Source organism: Cornus florida, unplaced genomic scaffold (assembly GCF_030987335.1).
Source record: "Cornus florida cultivar Cherokee Brave unplaced genomic scaffold, ASM3098733v1 CherokeeBrave_3.0.0_Hap2_Chr02, whole genome shotgun sequence".
NCBI lineage: Eukaryota > Viridiplantae > Streptophyta > Magnoliopsida > Cornales > Cornaceae > Cornus > Cornus florida.
The window spans coordinates 53,358,109-53,381,160 of NW_026775572.1; the positions used below are offsets into that span (position 1 = coordinate 53,358,109).

The following is a 23,052-nucleotide window of genomic DNA, read 5'->3' on the forward strand; positions in this document are numbered from 1 at the left end:
CATTATCATTAATCTTCTTCTGAATCTGATAAGACCCATAATTCTTGTTCTTCAATTTATTATAGGTACCAACAGGAAACCTCTCATTGCGTAGAAACACCATAACTAAATCTCCTTCTTGAAAAACTTTCTCTCGCCTCTTATTGTCTAATGCTTCCTTGTATTTCATATTGGCTTGTCCAAGATGCTTTTGAACCTCACCCTGAACGGCTTGGATACAATCTACCATGTGTTACGCAGAAACACTATTTCCAGGCAACTTCGGAAGTGGGACCAAATCCAGCGCATGCTTTGGCGGATAATAGTAAACAATAACAAAAGGTGATTTTCCCGTTAACCGATTAACTATGTTATTGTATGTAAATTCTTCCTGTGATAACGCAAGATCCCACTGTTTTGGTTTCTTAGGAGAAATACAATGAATTAGATTGCCCAAAGTCCGATTAACCACCTTTGTTTAACCATCAGATTGCGGATGACTAGTATTACTAAAATTCTAAGATGTGTCCCTATCTAAAGTGATGAACTTAAGAACTCCATGAAAACGTAAAACTTCCTTGAAGAACATATTTGCAACATGTGTAGCATCAGAAGTCTTCTTGCAAGCTATGAAGTGAGTCATCTTCGAATAACGATCAATAATTACAAAAACTGAATTTGCCCCTCGTCGAGTGCGTGGAAGTCCTAGGACAAAATCCATCAACAAATCCTCCCAAGGACAATCTGGTGTAGGTAGAGGGGTATAAAGACCAGTGTTTTGAGACTGATGATGAGTACTGAAAAATGCGTATTTAAACCCCTTAAGCTCGAGTATTCTAGGACCTTTATCTATCTTATTTTCCCGTTTTAGACTAATTTCATATTATTGCCCTTTTCAGGAGTTTATCCCCAAAATAAGTCAATTCAACCAAATTAGAGCATAAAAGAAGCAATCTCATGCTAAATAGAAGAAATGAGCAAAACGATCGATCTCACAATGATCGATTTAGCCTCACCAAGATGGATCAGACCCCTTGTCCATATCCTCAATAATTTCCATCTTCGGTTGATCCAACTTTCATTTCGATCAATCGAACTTCTTTGATCTTATTCCCACCTACCACTTTTATCTTTTTCCCAAAATATCCCAAAAAATATCTCAGACTTGTCCTATTCTAAAAAGGCGCCGCCAGGGTTTGATCAATCTGAACATTTTTTGATTGATCTCATCAGAATTCGATCAATCGAATCTCCTCAAGTTCGAAATAAAACAGAGTCCAGCTCATTAAAAGATGGCTCGTGGTGCAATCATTGAAGGGGCCTTAGTGCACGAGACCTGACCATTGGGTGTGATATTGGAGCTACTTATATAAGGATTTTGAGCCATTTTTACACTATAGATAGATATATAGATCATCATACAACAATAGAGGAGGAGAGAGCTTAGAGATTAGAGACATACGCACCATTTGGGAGTTTTTCCATTCATCTAGGGTTTCCATCAAGAAATAGATCATTCTTACCATGGAGATGGCCCTTGAAGGTTGGATGACTAAATCAATGAGTAGCTAAACATCTTCTTGGGGTTAGAGTTAGCCTTAAGCATGCCTTCTAGACCTTGATGTTTTGTATTTTGAGGAGATTTGTATTGTAATCTTGTTTTGACATTTGATTTATATATGAATCTTGTTTCTACAGTGATTTGTGTTTTTTAGTGCTTCTAATTGATCATTTCATTCTATTCATATGTCTATGTATGCTATAATAGATGTTCATGTATTTATCTCTTGGTTTTGTGATATTAATGCATGTCTATGTGTGTTGATGTTATGAATTTAGAGATTGTCAAGGCATGGTGCTTTAATGGAATACTCTTGTGGCTTGTTTGATGATTCATACTCATTTCTTGATGGATTGTGCCTCTACCTTAGTTTAATTAGTTTAATTTTCATGTCTCTAGTTTAATTATAGTGTAGTTGCCTTATTTTCCTAGATGAGAGGACAATCCATGCTTGTTGTTTGATATTCCATGCTTATGAATGCAAGTAGTATAATTCTTTAGCTTGTTAAAGTGTTTGATTGTGAGCTTAGATGAAAGAATAATGGCTTAGTTTGATATATTGTGCTATTTATTAGGTTGTCTAGATAATGTATGCTTAATTAGTCATCCATACTTGTTGATTCAATCAATCACACATATTGGTATTGCAACATATATTTCCCCTCATTCATTACACAATCAGTATCTAGAAAAGTGATGTTTAGTGATGACCTCTAAATCTCAAGACCTCTCACTCTTGTTCTTTACCCCTTTACTTACTTTAATTGCTTTGCATTGAATTTATTTACATTGTAGTTTAATTAACCAATCAAATCACCTTTTGATCACTCGACCTACTAGCCCGACCTTATTTCCATATTAACATTGTCCCCAATCCCTTGGGACAATCCCTACTCACCCTAGCTATATTAGTAGTTAGAGGTAGTAGTGGCACTTTATAAATTCAAACTTGGCCATTCTCTAACACATGTTAACTTGTCCTTTCGAGGAAAGACACAACTGACCTTTAGCATATTAACAGATTGGACACCACCATGTATGGTTGCCAACATCCCTCTTGAGTTGTGGCCAATAATATCGCTCTTCGACCGAAGCTATAGTCTTATCTTGACCAAGATGTCCACCTAGATCACCACCATGTAATTCATGAATAATCTGCTCACAAAGGGAACTCCTCGGAATACAAAGCTGATTGCCAAGAAAAAGAAATCAAACCTCTATGTGCATACTCTCAGCAACCTGTCCAGTCTGACACTTATCCCAGAATCCTTAAAGTCATCATTTTCCCCATACAACTCCTTCAAACAGTCAAAACCCACAACTTTAGCTTGTAAAGTCACTAGGAATGCTGCTCTTCGGCTATGTGCATCAGCGACTCTATTTTGTTGGCTTGATTTATGCTTTAATGAGAAGGTAAATCACTGTAGGAAAGAAACCCATCTGGCATGCATCCTGTTAATATTATTCTGACTGTTGATGAACTTCAAAGCCTGATGATTAGTGTAAATAACGAACTCTCTCTGCACTAGATAATGTTTCCAAATCGTCAATGCACGTACCACTGAATAGAACTCAAGCTCATAGGTAGTTTACTTCTTCCTCGCATCACTAAGCTTCTCAACATAGAACACAACTGGTCTGCTCTCTTAGGATTGAACAACATCAACTCCGACAACTGAGGCATCACACTTAACCTCAAACAATTTCTCAAAGCTTGGAAATGCTAGAATAGGTGCATTAGACAATTTTTCTTTGATCAGTGCAAATCTTTGTTTTACCTCTTCACCCCATTTAAATTTACTATTCTTTAAACATTCTATAATAGGAGCAACAATACTACTAAAATATTTGATGAATCTCCGATAAAACGTTGCTAAACCATGAAAACTGCGCACATCGCCTACTGTTTTTGGTATACGCCGTTCTTGAATTGCCCGAACTTTTTCCTCATCAACCCGAATGCCTTCAACACTTACCACAAAACCCAGAAACATTAAAATGTTGGTCATTACAGTGCACTTAATGTATAGCTTTTTTTGCCTGCAAAACTGTCAGTACTTCTCTCAAGTGCGATTAATACTCCGCATCTGACTAACTATAAATCAGGATATCATCAAAATATACAACACTAAATCTACCAAAAAAAAGGTTTCAATACCAGATTTATAAGCCTAAAAAAAGTGCTTGGAGCATTAAACAACCCAAACGGTATCACTAACCATTCATACAGACCCTTCTTAGTTTTGAAAGCAATTTTCCATTTATTCACTTGTCTAACACAAATCTTGTGGTAACTGCTTCTCAAATCAATCTTTGAAAAGAGTTTTGAACCAGCCAGCATACCCAACATATCATCTAACCGTGAAATAGGAATTTTGTACTTGATGGTGATCTTGTTGATGGCTCTACTGTCGATACACATACTCCAACTACCATCCTTCTTTAGTACTAACAAAGTTGGAACAACACACGGGCTTATACTCTCCCTCACCATACCCTTTTAAACTAATACCTCAACTTGGTCATGCAGAATCTGACATTCTTTTGGGCTCATGCCATAGTGTGGTAAATGCGATAGACTAGCACCACACATAACATCTATGTAGTGCTGAATATCTCGTATATGAGGTAGACCACTAGACAACTCGTCTGGAATAATCTCTTAAAACTCTTCAAGCATGACCTGTAACACTATTGGACTTGTAAAAGGAGTATCAGACACCACTCTCCAACCACTAGCGCTAAAAACTGTCCGGGCTCTTTGGCCTCCTCCAAAAACTGTTGCTCACTGCCGATTAAAAGAACTGATTTTCCATTGGCTTGTGAAACTTTAGAAAAATCCCCTTTGGTCATAGGACCCAACATAATCTTTTGCCCTCCTTTATCAAACATGTAAACATTATATCTGCCCTTATGAGTGGCGTTAACGTTAAACTGCCATGGTCTGCCTAGAATCAAGTGACAAACATCCATATCAACAACATCGCATAACGCCTCATCAATATACTTATTCCCAATAGAAAAGAAAACCTTGCAGATATTTGTAACCCTTGTTTCTGCCCCTTTTAATTTAGCCAATTTTGTGGGGACTCGGATGTTTCTTTGTTTTCAGCCCTAACTTCTAGACCATCGCCCTTGAAACAATATTCTCGCTGCTGCCACTATCAATAATAACATCACAAACTTTTTATTGACAGTGCACCGTGTCCGGAATATATTATGCCTATGTAGATACTCTTCCGTTTTCAGGGTAAGTAACAACATTTGTACAACTAGAGAATGTGAATATAGATCCCTCTCAACTTCTCTGATCACCTCTTCCTCATCGTATAAAGGAAACCTTCGTCAGCTTCTCTATCTTGATCCTCCTTACCCTAAGGTTCTATTAAATTTACCGAGCACTATTGGGGACATTCATTAGATCAATGCCCTGGTTGCCCGTATCGATAACATTTAATGGGGTCTGACTGACTGTAGGGATTATTTTTGGATGTATATCGACTTGCTACGGGAGCTGTTTCGGTCTTCTTTGGCTGAGTACTGTTGCTAATGGAAGGTTGAGAATACATGGGTTGTTTTGATTTGTTCGTCGCTGAACGCGTCGAATAAAAGTAATTCCTGGAGTCAGCCGGTGTTTTCGCTTTCTCCAAAAAGGCCTCTACCATGGTTGCTGCATTCGTGGCTTCTGCTAAAGTGTAAATTATTTGTGTTGATACCCTATCATGAATAGCATATTACAGACCATTCAGATAACAAACAACTCACTGCATCTCAGTTTCCCTTAGGTCATTCCGAGACGTCAACCGATTAAATTCTTTCGTATAGGCCTGAACCTTTCGACTTCCTTTTTTGCAATCCTGATACTTCTGGAATAGAGTCTGCTCATAATCTGGCTGCAGGAATCTGCCCCTTATCAAACGCTGCATCTTTTGCCAGGAGTGTACTGGTGTCTTCCCTTTCCGTGCACGAGTAAGCTAAAGATGTTTCCACCACGCAGAAGCTCCTCCCTTGAGCCTTTATGCCACTAGTTTTACCTTTTTATCTTCTTGGATATGCATGTAATCAAAGAATCTCTCAACTTCTACATACTAATCCAAGATATCTTCAATATTAAGATTATTGTTAAAAATGGGGAGATCCATCTTTATACGAAACTCCCTAGAATCACGATCTCATTGATCCCAATATCTTCCAGCCCCTCTATTTTCCCCAAGCACCTCTTCAACATAGTCATCATCACTGAAGTCTTCCTCATAGGCTGGTTGCCTAAGCGGCGAGATGGGGCTGCGATTCCAAAAAGGACGAACGTGATCTTCGTTAATGTTTTGCACCCTACTGTTATCATGATTATGATTTGGACCCAACGCAAGCCCAATAAGGGTTACTTGAATTTATTGCAATGCCTATTGGGTTATTTGTCGAAAATCTTGGAATTTGCCCCTTGAAAGAGCCTTTCTCTATTGATCTTCGTCGCCAGCGAAGTTGCCATCACCATGTTCATCTGCCATCAGACCAGGAAAAGACAAGGCTCTGATACCAACTAACATAAGCGGAAGCGATAAATTTGTTCACAAGGAACGGTTTACTTTGAATCCACAAAGTAGGATGTTTTGAATCCACAAAACGAAAGATAATTTTAGAGAAATCTGATATTTGTATTGATAATTGAATGAATGATTCTGATCTCTGCATTACACATATTTATAATGAAAGAAAACTAATTCATAAGGAAACTAATTGCAACTCGAATCCTTAAAACATAAGGAAATCCAATCCCGAAAGGATACTAATACTCGAAAATAAGCCTAAAAAATATGATAAAATAGAGAAAGAAACATAATTAAATAAAAATACTAAATATAAAATATGAGCGCAATCCGAGTTCGTTTAAACAACGAACAAAAATCCTGAAATATTCAACAAGTTTATTTCGGACAGAAAAACCCCATTTTGAGGCTCTAAATGATGGTATTTAGCCTAAAAACACGTTATAATATAGCATTGCTGTGAGTCTTGCTCGTTAGTCTATTTCCAGTCAAAATACTCTCTTGTCGAGTAAAAAACGCATACTTCAGGATTAGCCCAGAAAATCTTTTAACATGCCCGTTTGGCCTCCTGGCAGTCCAAATGGGCCATAAAAGCTTTAGCAATCAGTTCTACATCAAAATTCTTGTACACACATATGCCTTAGTGATGGCGAGTGGTTATTGAGGTGGTGACATAGTGTCAAACTCTTATTGGAGACATGACAATTTGATTCAAAACATTTGATATTCTTAGTATGGGTGGCAATTTAGCCCACCCCGGCTAGTTTTTGCCTCGCCCCACCCCTGATTGGGCAGAAATGATAATATGCCCCTAAATAGGATATGGGTGGTTATGGTATTAATAAGTGTAACTTGAGTCGGGTTCAGGGCGGGGGTGGATATGTACTTAAGCCCGCCCTGATTAAGTATGTATACATGTAGCCTACGGAAGCCTTTAGCTATTATCATTTTACTATCCTTATATATAATAATAATAATAATATAAGTTAAGGTTTTTGACTATTCAGTTATGCTTTATCTTCCTTGCGCTTTGTCTTTTAGAGAATCCACATGATGCAGCCACCGGTGCCACTCTCTCTCTCTGCTCATCGTGACGTCGATCAACCTTCTGGCTACATCCCGATGCTTGTGGCCTAGGACTCTCTACATTGATCAAACTTCTCATTCTTTCTCAGATCCCCCTTTCTCTATCTCAATCTTCTTCTCTCTAATCTATCATTCTGTTTCTCTATTGGACCATTCATTGTTCATAGTTCTTGTAAGAACATATGTATCTTGTTATTGTTCAGACCATTAGTGGCTTAATTGGGGTAGAAGGGGCTCAGGATGGGAGGCTAAATACCTTCAAGGGACGGGGATGGTATTGCTACCAAAAACCCATCCCAGGGTCAAGGTAGGTAAGGAGTGACAGAACTTCAAGCGGGGCAGGGTAGGATTTTGTTAAACTAGTCCCAAACCCACCTGTTGCCATCCCTAATTCTTGGTGATTAATATCAGTCTTCTGCCATTGTCCTTTTCGATGATGACAAAATAGAAAGTCTTTAAGCAAATGTTCAAATGCATTTAGTCTTTAAGCAAATGTTCAAATGCATTTACACACTTAATGAAGTGGTGGTGGTAAGTGATGGTTGAGACGGTGGTATAATGTCTCACTCTTATTGGAAACTTGACATTATGATACAAAGATTCAATATTCTCGGTGATTAATATCAATTTTTTGGCAAAGTTTTTTTCGATGATGACAAAAGGAAAGGTCTTTAAGTATATATTCAAATGCATGTGCACATTTCTTGCAATAGTAATATCACGTCACGTGATATCACTGGTCAATTATATATTCTCTTATAAATATTAATTTTTGACAAAGTATTTTTCCATGGTGACTAAAAGGAAAGTCTTTAAGCATATATTTAAATGCATGTACACATTTAATGCCTTGGTGGTGGCGAGTGGTCGTTGAAGCAGTGACATAGCATTTAACTTTTATTGGAGACTTGACAATATGATTCGAAAGATTCGATATTCGTAGTGATTAATATCAATTTTTTTTGCAAAGTTCACATTTCGTGCAACAGTAATATTATGTCACACGATATTACCGGCCAATTATATATTCTCTTGCAAGTATCAATTTTTTTGACAATGTTCTTTTCAATGACTACACAAGGGAAGGTCTTTAAGCACATCTTCATATGCATATTCGCACTTATTTTAAGAAATAATTTTTTTAAAAAGTCATTAGTGCATCAGAAATATCATACTACGTGATATTACCAGCCAATATATCTTCTTACATAAATATCAATATTTTGGCAACGTTTTTTATTTATATATATATATATATATATTTTTTTATGACAACAAAAGGGAGGGTATACTCCTATTATAAAAGATAATTTTAGAGAGAGTTGTTAGCGAAACAGTAATACCATGTCATGTAATATCACCAACCAATTTTATATTGCCATATAAATAGAAATATTATGTAAGTGTACTCCATTACTATCTAATCGTGATACCATGTCGTTAACACCTTCGTAATAAAATATTTTTCCCCATAAGTGCGGTGTATCAATTAGAACACAAATGAAAAAGATGGTGCAAATATAGCATCACTCCAATAAAATTTCAAAATGAGGTAGACCACTAATTTTTAGACATCAAATCGATACGGTTAAATTTAAAATGGAAGGAAATCTAGTTTAATCGTATAAATTAAATTTTTTTCAATTCCAATTCCAATTCTAAGGTGCTGGTCGAATGCTTTCCAAATGCAACATAAAAATAGATTTGAAAATCCTTAAGGAGTTTTCTTGCTCCACTTATTATCAGTTTTTTAAATGACTAAAAGACCATTTCTTTTTCAATCTTACTACAACCAATAGTTTCAAAATACAAAGTAGAAATTGGAACTTTTTAGTGCCTTGCTTGTTACCAGTGACCAATAAGGGAGTGGTGTAGCGTCTAACTCTTGTTGGAGATTTCGCAAGTTGATTCGAAATATTTAATATTCTTGATAATTAATATCAGTCTTTTGACAACAATGTTTTTGATGACGAAAAAATGAAAGCCTTTTAAGCATATCTCCAGATTCATGTACGCACTTATTTTAAAGTATAAGTTTAAAAAAGTCATTAGTGCAACATTAATACCATGTTACCTAATATCACCAACCAATTATAAGAAGCTCGATCAAGGGTGAAGCCGGAGTGAAATTCATCGAAAGTATAAAAGAAAGAAAGTACTCTGATAGCATCTTGGGAATAGGATCTCGATTGATTTAGTCTAATACGAGCAATTAACTTCAATCTATTATCAATCAATTATATCTTATCATATAAAAAAAATACATTTTACGTGATGTTCATTATTACTATCCTTGATATTATGCTATAATCACCTTTGTATTAAGAGGCTTTTTTTTTTTTTTTTTTTTGAAAGAACTAAAAAAAAAAGAAAAAAGATAAAGAGTGCGAAGTGCAAATCATGTGCATATATATATATATATATTAAAACACCTGTGTATGTCATTTACTAAAAATTAGAAATCAAATAGAAAAAAGATAAGAGTGCAAATATGGTATCCTCTAATAATATAATTTTTATTATTTTTTAATATACTAGTTTCTTGAAACTATTTTGTTTATTATTATATGATGGGTTAATGCATTGTCACCCCTCATTTTATCGCATTGGAGGCTTCATTTCTCCTTGTTTCTCTCTCTATATCACATATATTAACACCCCCCCCCCCCCCCCTTCTCTCTCTCTCTCTCTCTCTCTCTCTCTCTCTCTCTCCATACATACACACGTATATATATATTTATAGAGTAATAGCTCTCTCTCTCCTTGTTTCTCTCTCTCTCTATATAATATATATATATATATTATATTTTTGTTTATTTAATAACATTCCTTTACTTTCTCCGTCTATTACTATTTCATCTTAAATAATAGCTCATAGAGTCATGACTCAGGTTCCTGGTGTTTTCTCGTGACCTATGTGTAGTCTACGTGATGTTCTAGGAGGGTTTTGGTACAATCATCGGCCCATCTTCGAACATTATTTGATGGAGGTCTAGAAAGAGAGAGAGAGATAATTCTCACTGGTGCTTGGATGAGAAGTTAGTGAATTTCACATCCAATGCTGTTTTCAGCCTTTGAATTGAAAAGTTATTAACATTTTTCACAGGTTTTCGCCAGTAATGGAGTGTTTTTAGCTTTAAAAGTAGCTTTGAAGGCAGAGAAAGCTTCATAGAAAAGGTGGGTTTTCATTTTAATACCTATTTAAGTACCCCTTTTTTTTCCATGTTATTTTGAGTGTTTTGAGTGGCTTTTTCTTTGCTTTATTGGTTTATTTTTGGCCATCTCTATGCAAGAATAGGCAATTTGATTGGTGGTCTGAGGTCAATTTTGAGTAGGAATTTGTGGGTGTTCCCATTTTTCATGGTTTTTTATGCTTTTAAAAGTCTGTTTAATGACTTATATTGTTGTTTTGAGGTCCATTGGAATGTGAAAAATGCAGAACTAAATGACAAAGAAGCTCAACAAGTGTCGATTGACTTGGTTTTGGTTCCATTAGTGCTAATTTAAAGCAGCAATTTTGATTTTGCAAGAGTACAATTTTTAGAAGGTACTGGAATTAATGAATTTCGGGTTGAATTAAACTTATGAGTGCCAAAGTCTGATGAAATTGGCTAATTGGCAAACTGTCCTTTAGTCTAATCCACCCCAAATGAGACCCATTGCTGATGTTTCATTCAAAGCAGAGACTAAGCTGATTTTGAAGTGGAAATTACATCTACAGACAAAAAAAACTCACACACAGACACACAGAGCAATATTGGTGTTACTGATCCTGCGATTCTTTGTTAGGATTAAAACAATAGCTGTTTTGCCCAAAATTTATCTATCCTTTTGTCTCCATTTGGTCTAACAACCTAAGTAGGATAAATATGGACATGGGATATGGACAAATATGCCAACGTGTGAAATTCTTAAAAAGTAAGATAAGGACATGGTGTAGAAAAGGAAAAAAAAATATTAATTTTTTCTGTATGCATAAATTATAGAAGACAACAATAATACTTTGGTTGATTTTCTTATTTATATAAAAGAATGGTATAATGTGGAAGATGATGAAAGTATGTAAGCATCATAAAGATTTTTATTTTACATATTATATTTTTAGCATAACAATTATATTTGTGTTCATCTTGTTAATTAGATTGTTAGATTTAACTCCTTTAAAGATGTGTTTGTGCTTTGTAAGACTTGTGAGTGCTCGTGCTTGGAATGAGTCAACCAAGTATTTTCCAAACACATGTCGAGGAGTGTTTATTAAGTGTCGATGTATGAACATGTCTGACAAGGATATGGCATCTTCATAGAAGTGCCCGTACTTATTAAGCTTACAAAAAATAAGAGAGAGGAAAAACATATGCTGACAAAAAGAGCTTATTTTCTTAAGAATTTTGTAGCTTTTTTTTTTTTTTTTGGGAAGCAAAAACAGTGCTTGTAACTAAAGGAAGGAAGAAAGGATATATCTTTCAGAACTTAGGATTGGTTTCATATTTCCAGTGGCAAACATTTGTAGATTCAACTGTTTTAACATTTGCCAACTTGTCATCCTTTGCCTTGATAATTGGTGTATTCTGGCTAACCACTAACCCTATTTCCATTAATCCTTCGTGATCATAGACTACTTGTGAATATGAGTCATTCTTACACTAGTGAAATTATTGTTTTAGATGATAATTACCATATACATCAAAGGAAGTTGGCAAGAGAGGATTTCATGAGGTTATAGAGCTAATATTTCAATCTGTTATTGGTTGATAAAGTTTGGGATCTATTTTGCGTATGGTTGAAGAGATGGTATTTGTGAGCTTCCTCTGTTGGGAGCTAGATAGCAGTATATCTTAATGGAATGCTGCTGTCAGCTGAAAAGAAAAAAAAATTATACAAAAGATTAATCTTGCTCCATTGACTTGGGCTCTTTCTCTTTTCATTGTTACATGTATTTCGGTTTTATGATATCCAAATTATTGACTTTGTTGATTGGAGTTGGCCTAGATTTACTTCACATTGGGGAAAGAGGAACTATTTCACCCAATACATAAACCAACTGTTAATGCAATTCTTACCAAGCTATTCTGTTCATAGGTTGGGTAGGGTTGAGAAAACGTGAACCATTTTAAATGAGCCAGGTTGGGGTTAAAGTGGCTGCAATCATTCTGAACCTAATAAATCATGATAGTTCTTCATTGAAAGGGAATAAACCAACCCATGTACCCAACTAATGTAACTAATCCAAATTATTTTTATTTTGATTCTTAAGTTGTTGATTTTTTCTATTATCAAGTTCATTTTAGTAGATTTATTACATAATTTTAACTCTACAGTAACACATTTTCATAGAAATGGTGTTACATAATTTCAACTCAACAATAGCACTAAACATTTCAATACTAAGTACCTCAAGTGGAAGGAAAACTAAATGGGTCTGACATGTTGGCTTGGCTTGACCCAAAACATAGAGAAGGGGTTAGATTTCATTTAAATCCCTATCAAGAAATGGTTTGTGTTGGTCCTTTGTTTGCTACTCCTCGGGAGCTCCTCTAGCTTTACCCAACCATCTATGAATCATGGATACCCCCTTCTTTTCTCTCTCTCTCTCTCTCTATATATATATATATGACAATACCTTATCATCTTCCTAATATATGATGAACATATCAGTATGGGTTTGAGATAGAGCCCTGTTATAAGCTAGAATGAAATCAACTTCTCGTGCTATACTGCTATTTTTGCCTGTGGATATGAAATCTTCAATGTATTTCCAAGTTTCTTGTGATTAGAACTTCTCAAATTTTAACTCCCTGATTGTCCGTTCTGACTTATGCAACAGGCTTGTTTAGCTGTTCAAGAAAAAAGTTTCTGATCAATGGGGAAATACTTGTGACCATAATGGATCCTCAGGCATTTATCAGGCTGTCAATAAGTTCACTGGGTCTGAGATTTCCTGGAAGAGTTACAAATGCTGCATATTCATTCTCTTCTCCGTGTTCATGTGAGATCCGTCTTCGAGGTTTCCCAGTGCAGACAACATCGGTCCCTTTAGTATCTTCTCCTGAATCAACACTGGACTCTCAGAGCATAGCCTCAAGTTTTTATCTTGAGGAATCTGATCTAAGAGCATTGTTAACACCAGGATGCTTCTATGCTGCTCATGCATGTCTGGAGATAGCTGTTTTCTTAGGGCGGAAGGGGTCCCATTGTGGCATTGGCGTCAAAAGGCAGCAGATTGGGACATTTAAATTAGAGGTGGGTCCCGAATGGGGTGAAGGAAAGCCAGCGATTCTTTTCCATGGGTGGATAGGCATTGGCAAGAGCAAGCAGGAGGGAAAACCAGTAGCGGAGCTTCATTTGAGAGTGAAACTAGACCCTGATCCAAGATATGTTTTCAAGTTTGAAGATGATACCAAATTAAGTCCACAGGTAGTTCAGCTTCAAGGCGCTATTAAGCAGCCTATCTTCAGTTGCAAGTTTAGTGGAGACAGGTGATATGAATCTGCATTAAAAAAATTCGATGCTGCTACTTACTGTTACTATTTACACTTATCATTAAAATTTGAAAGCAATATCATGATTGACAATTTGGCATAAACAAATATTTAAACTTCTTATCACGGTCATCTTAATAGCTCTAGATGTTGTTGCATAAGAGGTTTTCCTGTTCAGTATAGCTTTTGATACATGAATTCTAGGAGCTGGTTGTCTAATTGAACAGTACCCGTTGATTAGACTATGGGCTCTAAATTACTGGGTCAAAGCTGGCCAAAACTTTGTCAAACTGTAAAGATATAAAAATATCTAGAGTTCATGCTCTATGTATGTATATGACTTTTAGAAAGATTTAAAAATTAGTCAGCAAATGAGCAGAAATATTGGTAACATTCAATATTGACTCACCCTAAACCTGATATATGATTTTAAATTCTCATCTCTTTTCGGAGATATAATAGGCATACAGAAGGGGTTTTATATCATTTTCTTGTCAGTATGTCTTCAGTCTTCCATTTGTCATGGGACTTCAAATATGACGTCTCTAATCTTCCTGTCATTAGTTTTGTATGTAAATTAAGTTCTAACAAATTTTTAGGGTGTCTCAAGTAGTTTCTCTGGGTGCTAACTGGTCAAGCTCTATGGGCAGTGCTGACCAAGTGACGGAGAGAAGAGAGAGGAAGGGATGGAAGGTGAAGATACATGATCTCTCTGGCTCAGCTGTTGCAGCAGCCTTCATAACAACTCCTTTTGTGCCGTCAACAGGCTGTGATTGGGTGGCCAAGTCCAACCCAGGAGCTTGGTTGATTGTTCGCCCTGATGCCTGCAGGCCAGAAACCTGGCAGCCTTGGGGAAAGCTCGAGGCGTGGCGTGAGCGTGGCATCAGAGACTCCATTTGCTGCCGTTTTCACCTTCTCTCTGAAAGCCAGGAGTGTGGGGACCTTCTCATGTCCGAAGTATTCATCAACTCTGAAAAGGGTGGTGAGTTTTTCATAGACACTGACAGACAGACTCGAGCACCAGCAACTCCAATACCCAGTCCACAAAGCAGCGGAGATTTTGCAGGACTAAGTCCGGCTGTAGGAGGGTTTGTTATGAGATGTAGAGTGCAAGGGGAAGGGAAGAGCAGCAAGCCATTGGTACAACTGGCCATGCGGCATGTGACCTGCGTGGAGGATGCTGCCATCTTTATGGCACTTGCCGCTGCTGTTGATCTCAGCATTGAGGCGTGCAGACTTTTCCGTAAGAGGATTATTAGGAAGAGCACCCGCCATTCTTTGTGAAACATTTGTAATATATGCATATACATCTATATATATACATATATATTTGGTGCTCTTTAATTTCCCTGAACTAAGGAAGCCCTTCTATTGCTTCTGATTGTTGTAACATTGGATTTGGACATAATAGACAGGAGCTTCTTCTTTACATTTCTCCACCCCAATCATGGTGGTGGTTCTATGTGATACCAATTATACCCATGTGTCACCAAAGCCAGGTTCTTCACTAGGTGAGTTTTGCACACCCAATAGAGAGTAGCCCAATTTAGGGGCGGTTTAGATTGATATTTTTGCTGTATATCTGTTTGCTTTATGCTTATGCTTGGTGTTGCTCGGACAGGCATGTGCATAAATGTCACACACCTGCAAATTATCACCTCCTTGAATCGGCAACATATCACCATCTCTAATCATCATATTTCATTTCAGTGCAAGGCTATTAGCTCTCCTAATCAACCACTGCATTAATAAGTTTATTATAAGATTTATTTGACTTTTCGCATATTTCAATAACTGTCTCAATTCAGTGAGTGATAAAGAGAACTCATGACTGTTTTCATCAAAATTAAGGAAGGAAAGCGAAGGCTTGGCATAAACAGAGAAACTCTAACGTGTTTGTGTGTGTGTGTGAGAGAGAGAGAGAGAGAGATGAGTTGGGAAAAAAAGGTTGATTTGTTTGTTGACTTGGAGTTAAAAAAACTGAACCAGTCTTAGCAATTTTCTAAGCAAGCAATGTGGTATTCCTAAAACTTTGATCCAAGAAAATACCTCAAATTTTTGAGCAACCGACGTTGCCCTTCTAAGCCTTTGATCCAGGAAAAATTACCACTAGTTGGGATGAATTTAATTATTATTATCCCTCATCCTTGCAAGAAATTTAACTTAAAATAACTAAAAAAGTTTTTAAGGATCATTTTGTGTAAAATTTATTCATAAAACAACTTTTAAGACTTTGTAAATGGTTTATTACGCCTCTCTATGTGGGGTGGTGTTTATGGCAGATATTTTGATAGGAAGAAGATGTCAATTTCTTTATTTTTTCCACTCTTTTTTGTTGAGTTTCAAGAAGAGATCATAGATCTTTAGAGGAAATTATCGATTGTCTGGCCTCTCTGAAAGCTTAGAGGCCCTTTGCGGGCTTATGTATTTCTTTTTGGTTCTGCTCCCCTTCGGAGCGCTTTTGTACAATTTTACTTATGAAAATTTTTTTAAAAAATAAAAAATGCGTACAAGTCCCTTGATAATATTGGTTACAATATTTTGCTTCAATAAATTCTCTCTCAACATCTCCCTTACAATTTTTAATTAATTAATTAATTATTATTATTATTTATTGATTTTTTTTACCAAATAGAGGTTCCCACATGCAACCCACGTGCACCTATACTAGTTATATATCAATTCATGGGGAAATTTGGAACCAAAAAAAAAAATAACCCCTCCTTTTTAACAAAGAAAAATTGCGGATATCCTCCCTCTACAATACGGTTATTGTAGCCTTGTAGAGGTGCAACACACACCCTATAATATGAAAATTATGCATCTAGCTTCCTCTATATCAGCTATTACTAAGTATTAAAAAAAGTCCTTCAATATAGATATTGTGCATTTAACCCCACTAGAGTGAATATTGATCATATTACCCCTGGTATACTGAAAGTATCCATTTATACATTGAGTAAACCAGCACATATTGGTTTGCATACAGATAATGTGCAAGTATTTATATTACAAATAAATTATAATGCACAATTCTGTTATATGTATCCCAAATATTCCAGATATTGCAAACCAGCATCCTACATTGCACATATTCCATGTATACCCTAATTTCAACTACATTCACTGGCCATTCATTACTTGTCAATGTTTTCTTTCCCACTTGCCTTCACGCCTACCATCCCGCTCTCTCCGCTCCATGATCTGCCTAGATTTGCTTCCTCTAGACCCATGCCTTTGAGCAGACCCAAACCCACCAGACTGTCCCTCAAATGTGGATATTAGTTCTGGATCTCCAACGCTACCTGTATCACCTGAGTCCCTGCTACCGTCAAAATTTTCGTCATAACTGCTAGCACATTCGTCTGGACGGTCACGTGATTGTAGAATGGTTGGAAGCTGGCCTGAAAATTGACGAGAACCAGACAGAACTGTTGGCATGGCTGTCATGGGTGAATTAGCAGGAGCAGTCTCAGACTGCAAGCCGCCAGTATTTGTTCTTACGCTGCCTTCACTACCTGACCTCCCATTTTCCCTCTCACGATACCTTTCCCGAGGCCGACTGCATATAAACGTCAAATATAAACTGATGGAATCAATGCACAGTTAGAAATTTATTTATAATTGCTAAAGCATGGACACGTGTATGGGATAGGACATGACATGACATTGTAAACTCATTAAAAAAAAGGATAAGAATACACAATTTTTTTTTTCTTCCCCGTGGGCAAACTCTTTTATTTATTTATCTTATTTTTTATAGATATAACAATAATTTGCAAGGAAGTGCATGAAGATTCATCTAGATCTCCTTCTACCTTAGCTCAGATCATCTAGCTGGAGGTGTTGGATATCTCTCTTGATTGTAGGCTCTATTAGAGTTTATTTTCTGGTTTGCACTTCCTTCATGGCTTGTGTTCCGGTATGGATCTACTCTAGGCTCAGTGGGGGAATCAGCCCCCACTCAATTTTTATCTTTTTGTATTACATACCCATAAAATTTTGAAATTTTCCTCACTGAAATTACAAAAAACCTCACTATAAAAGTTTGCTCCCCCTACATAATTTTCTAGGTCCACCACTGCTTGTTTTGGTAACTTGGTAGTGCTTTGTTTACTTTTCTTTGTGATCCAAAGGTATGCCTTGGCTTATTCCTTCGCACATTATTGTCATATCTTTTAAAAAAATTCCATTTGCCCAGGGAAAAAAAAAAAGGCAATATATATTATCAATGTAGATATGTAGAAAAATTAGTGTGTATTTATATATATAATACCCATAAATGATCTTTTGCACACCGGTGAACAAGAAACTTTCTCCACACCAAGCATTGTGACCGTTGGATATGATTCAAGTGTAAACAAGGTAATTACCGAAAAAACATAGCAATCATAATCAACGGTCACTATGGTTCGTGTGGATAAATTTTTTGCTCACCGGTGTGCAAGAGATCATTTCTATTTATATATACCTACGTATAAATCTAAAATAATATTTGTTTGTCATATATAAGTATATGTATATATATATATTGTTACTACAAATTTTTAATAAAAAAATTATGACAAACAATCTGAGGATTGAGATTGTATCACAAGGATAAATTCTAGAGAAAATTACAAAAGAAGAAGGGAGTTTTGATACCAAAAATTCCAATTTTATAATTTTCCCTATATTCTAAACTGAATTAGTTATGATATATTCTCATTATATCTCAATATTGTTTTCTTAAAGAAATTCTAACCTTTTCCTAACAGTTACACTATAATATTAAACTTGAAAACTTTTCATTTTAGTATTCAAAATTTATTAAACATGTGTCCTAATTTAGCTGAGAAGTATTTGATATGTGGCCGGAGTATCTCAGAAAATGTCAGATACTTATCGAAATAAAAAATTATTTTCAAATTATAGATATGCCTTGGGAGTATTCAACATGCATCCTTGAGTAAACGATAGGTGTCGAAGAATTACTTGATTAATGGTCGATAAGTTGAATCAAAAAAACTTTGTGCTCTCACTTGTGTGAATGGTGTCTGATAAATCCTACCTGTCTGAATGAAAAAATCCCCAACTACTAAAGAAGAAACTAGGAATTCTTGAAAAACTCTCTTTTCTACTGTGTTACGTCGTGTTCCATGTAAACCCTAAACTACTTTTCATAGGTTTTTGAAACTTATTTCAAGTGCTAGAATAATTAGAAATTGTTTTGCTCTAGTTAAAATCCAATTCAGACATAAATTGTGTTAGAACAGCTTCAGGGCAAGTTGCATCAGTCCATGATGCAAAAAAATGCCCAGGTCCATGTAAAAAAAATAGACTGTTGCAAGTGTTTCCTGGAAATCTTGAGGCTGTACACTAGACTTGACTTTCTAGGCTTCATTGAGGGGCCAAACAAACTCGAAATTAGCCGTATAATATATCATCGGTGTTAAACTACCCATCTACTCTAAAAGTTTAAGCTATTAGAGAGGTGTAACTTTAATATTTAAATCATTCAACATGCCCCCTCACGTGTGGCCTTCTTTTGGTCCAACACGTGTTTTTTTCAATTTTTAATTAGGGTGACGGTAAGGTTTGAACTCGAGACCTTTGGCTCTGATACCATGTTAACTACCCATCTACTCTAAAAACTTAAGCTATTAGAGAGGTGTAACTTTAATATTTAAATCCTCCAACAATCGGAAAGATTATCAAATTTATTTTCTTAATATATAAAGATTAGAACAAAAGTCCAAGTGTAGTTACGACTCCATAAAGGCAGAAAGGTGAGATTTGACCAAATATAAGATCCTTCGTGGATATCGACTTTAAGCACCCAGTTAAAGCCTGTTCTAAGGTCTCCAAAATACGTTTTTACTTTAACAAACATTCTAAATCCTTTTTAGAAGTTTTCAAGTTCATAAAAGGTTAGCATGTGAATTTCATCCAGTTAAACCAAGTTGGTGAAAGGAGGTCTAAACTCTTGCCAATCTATCTCTTATGTTCTTTAAGGTTTTACTTACCTTTCCAAGTGTGATTGAACCTTGTGGAGTATAATTTTGAAAATTTCCAACGAAATTTCTCCCTCTATTCTTCCATACTCATTTTGAGCTTAATTTCCATTAGCAAGGTGACAGGCAAGAACTCGTGGAAACATGACTCATGATTACATTTTGTTTAAACCTACTATAATACTTAACTTCATAGCAAAAAATTGTTAACATAGAAATGATATCCTAACAATTAGTAAAACAGTTGACTAGTTTTCCTTGTTAGTAAAATACGGTATGAAAAAAAAATGGATACGAATATGTTCGAGTATAATACAGTTTTTTGTGAGGAAGAAAAAAAAAAAAAAAAAAAAAAACATTAAAAAATTCAACACAAAAAAATAGAAACGGAAAAATACATATACAAATATATTATCATATAGTATTTTTGGTTGAAAATTCAGGACTAAAAATTCCGCTCTTATATGTATTCTTGTTGTTTTCATGTCATAGTTTTATACCAATAATATATATATATATATTAGCAGAATGATGAAATACTAATCATGAATTATGCTATTGTAGATTTTAGAATTTAGTTTTACAATAGACACTTACTCCATATAATGCCTGTGATTGGAGAGATGTACTGATGATGGTGAGTTGGGAGTGTTGATTGCTGGAGACTGGAGAGAGAGAGAGAGAGAGAGAGAGAGAGAGAGAGAGGCATCCAACTTTTTAGAATTATCTATGCTATTTAGACATAATTTTATTGAAAATTCCAAATTTGGGTCTCTTTAAGCTTAAGATGACAGCAGCCGGTAGAGGTAATTGGTGTGGCTAGCAGGGGATTTTTAGTATTCAATATTCATGGATTTGGAGTTAGAGAGGGATAACTGGTCCATTACGTACAATTTCAATTACAAACTAGGAATGTTATTCTAAATAAAACAAGGCCTTTTGTAGTTTGGTGAGACTGATCATCCTGCTTATTGCCAACACATTTTAAATAAGCGTAAATTAAAGTGGCAAATTTATTAGAAAATTCAGATTCCAATCTTTCAGTACTTGAGTTGATATCCTCCCTAGTTCTACCAGACTACCAGAGGCTTCTTTATATTGATGAGACGGGTAATCTTATGATCATTCATTTGTCACATTCCATTTTATGCATTATCAATATAAGACATTTTCTAGAGGGTAGGGCTTTTTATACTCATCTACATTATCATACTATCACTTTCACTTTAATGAAATTGCTTTTGCAGTTTATCCTATAAAAAGAGCTTCCCCTCCCCCTCCCCACCTTCCTCCATCCCCTCCTCTCATTTCCTTTAATTATAAGTACTCCTATTATCTTCAAATAATCTATTGGTTACAAACAATCACTTAACCAAGATATAGGAATATATCACCAGAAAAATATTATTATAATGTACATTGAGGATGGTAATGAATTCTCACAGGAGTTTACAAATCAGGTGCACCAGTAGATCACTAATCCAAAAGATTGCATTAATAAATTTAAGGTTACACCCTGTACATCTTGTTCCAGGACAAGGTGTCCATAGATCCAAGATCATAGAGCGGACTTATGTCCTCAACCAGTTTATTAGACATTCCAGCATTGTTTCCTATTCATATAATTCCTTCTGAAGTTTCGTATGTTGTGTATTGTCAAAGTTCACTCAGATATTAACTTCAAGTTCATTGTTAGAATATTTATTGTTCAATAAATTCTCAAATAATGTAATAACATACCTACTATGAGCAGAAGAAGGAAACTCGCGTCGCGATGGCCGGAGTCCAGATTCCACTTGCTCCAGTTCCCGCTGGAGTTCTCTCTACAAGCAAATAAACACTTTCAGATATTACTTCGATCTAGTAGCCCCAACACCAAGACAATTTTTTTGGCACTGTTGTCTGCTAAATAGTTAGATGCTACATCCACAGAGTATTATTAGAAAGCATCTGAAGAAAAATGGTCCACTAACTGTGAGGTGAAGAAAATTCAGGGCTGCAAAAATCAAAATTCTGAATAGGACTGATAGGAGGATTGTTAGGGTAGAAGTGTAATATTCTTGAGAAATACAAAGGATTGCAGTAAGTGTGTCCCCAAATGGCCTGCTGGGCCCGCCCCAGTTCGGGCTTCGGGCCTGGCGGGACTGTAAATTTTATATATAAAATTACTCATGGATATAGGATATTCTTCCTTTCTATAAAGTAAGGATACGTTTACCCCCTACAATGTGTTATTGAATATTCATAGTCGTAATCATTTCCAATGGAGTAGGACTTGAAGGTGGAGTACAAACCAGTAAGCCAAGAATTTGGTTGTTGAAGAATGTGCATACAAATTATAAATATTAAATTATATACTGATGCAGTGCAAATGGAATAGAACTTTCTTCAAACAGTTGAAGATACTAAGAAGACTAGACTGAGATCGCATTAATAGGGGCAGCATTGTTTATTGGGTTTATGTCATTTAGTCAAGTTGTAAATCTGTCTTAATTTTCTATTTAATGTTTTCCTTAAGCTTTAGTTGGGATAATTTTGTCATTTCGCTTCTATTTAATGAGTCATGTGCCTATTAAGTGAGTCATGTGACCACTTAAGGGCTATTTTGTCAACTTTAACATCTTTTATTCTGCTGGACAGAATAGTAGCCGTTAGATTATATTTATATTAAATCTTTGCTAGGGCATCCCTTGGGGCTTATAGAAGGGTTGTTCCAAGTAGCATTCAGCAGCCTTTTACGTATTATCAATATATTTAGCCTGCTAGAGCAGCTTTTTACCTCTCCCTTTCTTTGGGATTGAGTTGTGGGTGTTTAAGCTATTTTTCTAGCTTGAATTAGCTCTCTGTTTTCCCTTCTTCAGATTTATTTTCTTTCTTTCATAGCTGGTTGCATTAGTTGGTATCAGAGAAAATTCTGGTCCGGTGGTTTTGTGCAGGGTTATCGGACATCTCTCTTAGGTTTTGCAACATGCCACCAAGAAGAAGAAACCTGCCTCGCAAACCAGCTGTTCGTCCTCATTAGAGCGCAGCAGTTGATCAACAACAAGTGCTTGCAGTGATAGAAGATCTAAGAAGGCAGATTGAAGATTTAGCCCTGCGCGTTGCGCAAACCCCCCAGCCCCTTCTCCAGATGGCATCAAATCTGAGGAGGACAATCTGGAAGAGGATTTTATTAATCCTTTTTCCAGAAACGCAGCACCTAGACCAGCACCTCTTCCATTTGAAGAAAGGCGTTGGGATGGTGGCTTTAAGGTGAAAAATCCAGAATTTGTACGGTATCTCGGAGGAGAAGAAGAACCACCACAAGAAGAGGAACCTATTTATGATAAGGATGACGAGTCGAATGAGAACACTTTCCTCAATCATGAGGAGCCACGGTTGGAAAATTTCTATCATGATTCTGAGAA

General features: G+C 36.0%; 3 protein-coding genes across 4 annotated transcripts in view; 1 reads left to right on the forward strand and 2 right to left on the reverse strand.

Annotated features, from left to right (window-relative positions):
* Nucleotides 1-2,554: 2,554 nt before the first annotated feature.
* On the reverse strand, nucleotides 2,555-4,034 carry LOC132296244 (uncharacterized). Its single transcript, XM_059794458.1, has 4 exons — nucleotides 3,760-4,034; nucleotides 3,319-3,511; nucleotides 2,770-2,838; nucleotides 2,555-2,728 (listed from the first exon to the last, which is right to left on the reverse strand). The coding sequence occupies exons 1-4, from the start codon at nucleotides 4,032-4,034 to the stop codon at nucleotides 2,555-2,557; spliced, it is 711 nt and encodes a 236-aa protein (XP_059650441.1).
* A 5,877-nt stretch (nucleotides 4,035-9,911) lies between these two features.
* On the forward strand, nucleotides 9,912-15,081 carry LOC132294991 (uncharacterized). The gene is made up of 3 exons (XM_059793053.1): nucleotides 9,912-10,350; nucleotides 12,998-13,649; nucleotides 14,303-15,081. The coding sequence occupies exons 2-3, from the start codon at nucleotides 13,057-13,059 to the stop codon at nucleotides 14,934-14,936; spliced, it is 1,227 nt and encodes a 408-aa protein (XP_059649036.1). The 5' UTR covers nucleotides 9,912-10,350; nucleotides 12,998-13,056; the 3' UTR covers nucleotides 14,937-15,081.
* Nucleotides 15,082-16,584: 1,503 nt separating this feature from the next.
* LOC132294992 (uncharacterized) overlaps nucleotides 16,585-23,052 on the reverse strand; it is a 73,827-nt gene continuing 67,359 nt past the window's right edge. For both annotated transcript variants that reach the window (XM_059793055.1, XM_059793054.1), the window contains exons 25-26: nucleotides 21,386-21,468; nucleotides 16,585-17,214 (exon numbers count right to left, since the gene is read on the reverse strand). In XM_059793055.1, coding sequence (XP_059649038.1) covers nucleotides 16,797-17,214; nucleotides 21,386-21,468 — 501 coding nt within the window. In that variant the 3' untranslated portion in view covers nucleotides 16,585-16,796. The remainder of the gene's footprint in view (nucleotides 17,215-21,385; nucleotides 21,469-23,052) is intronic.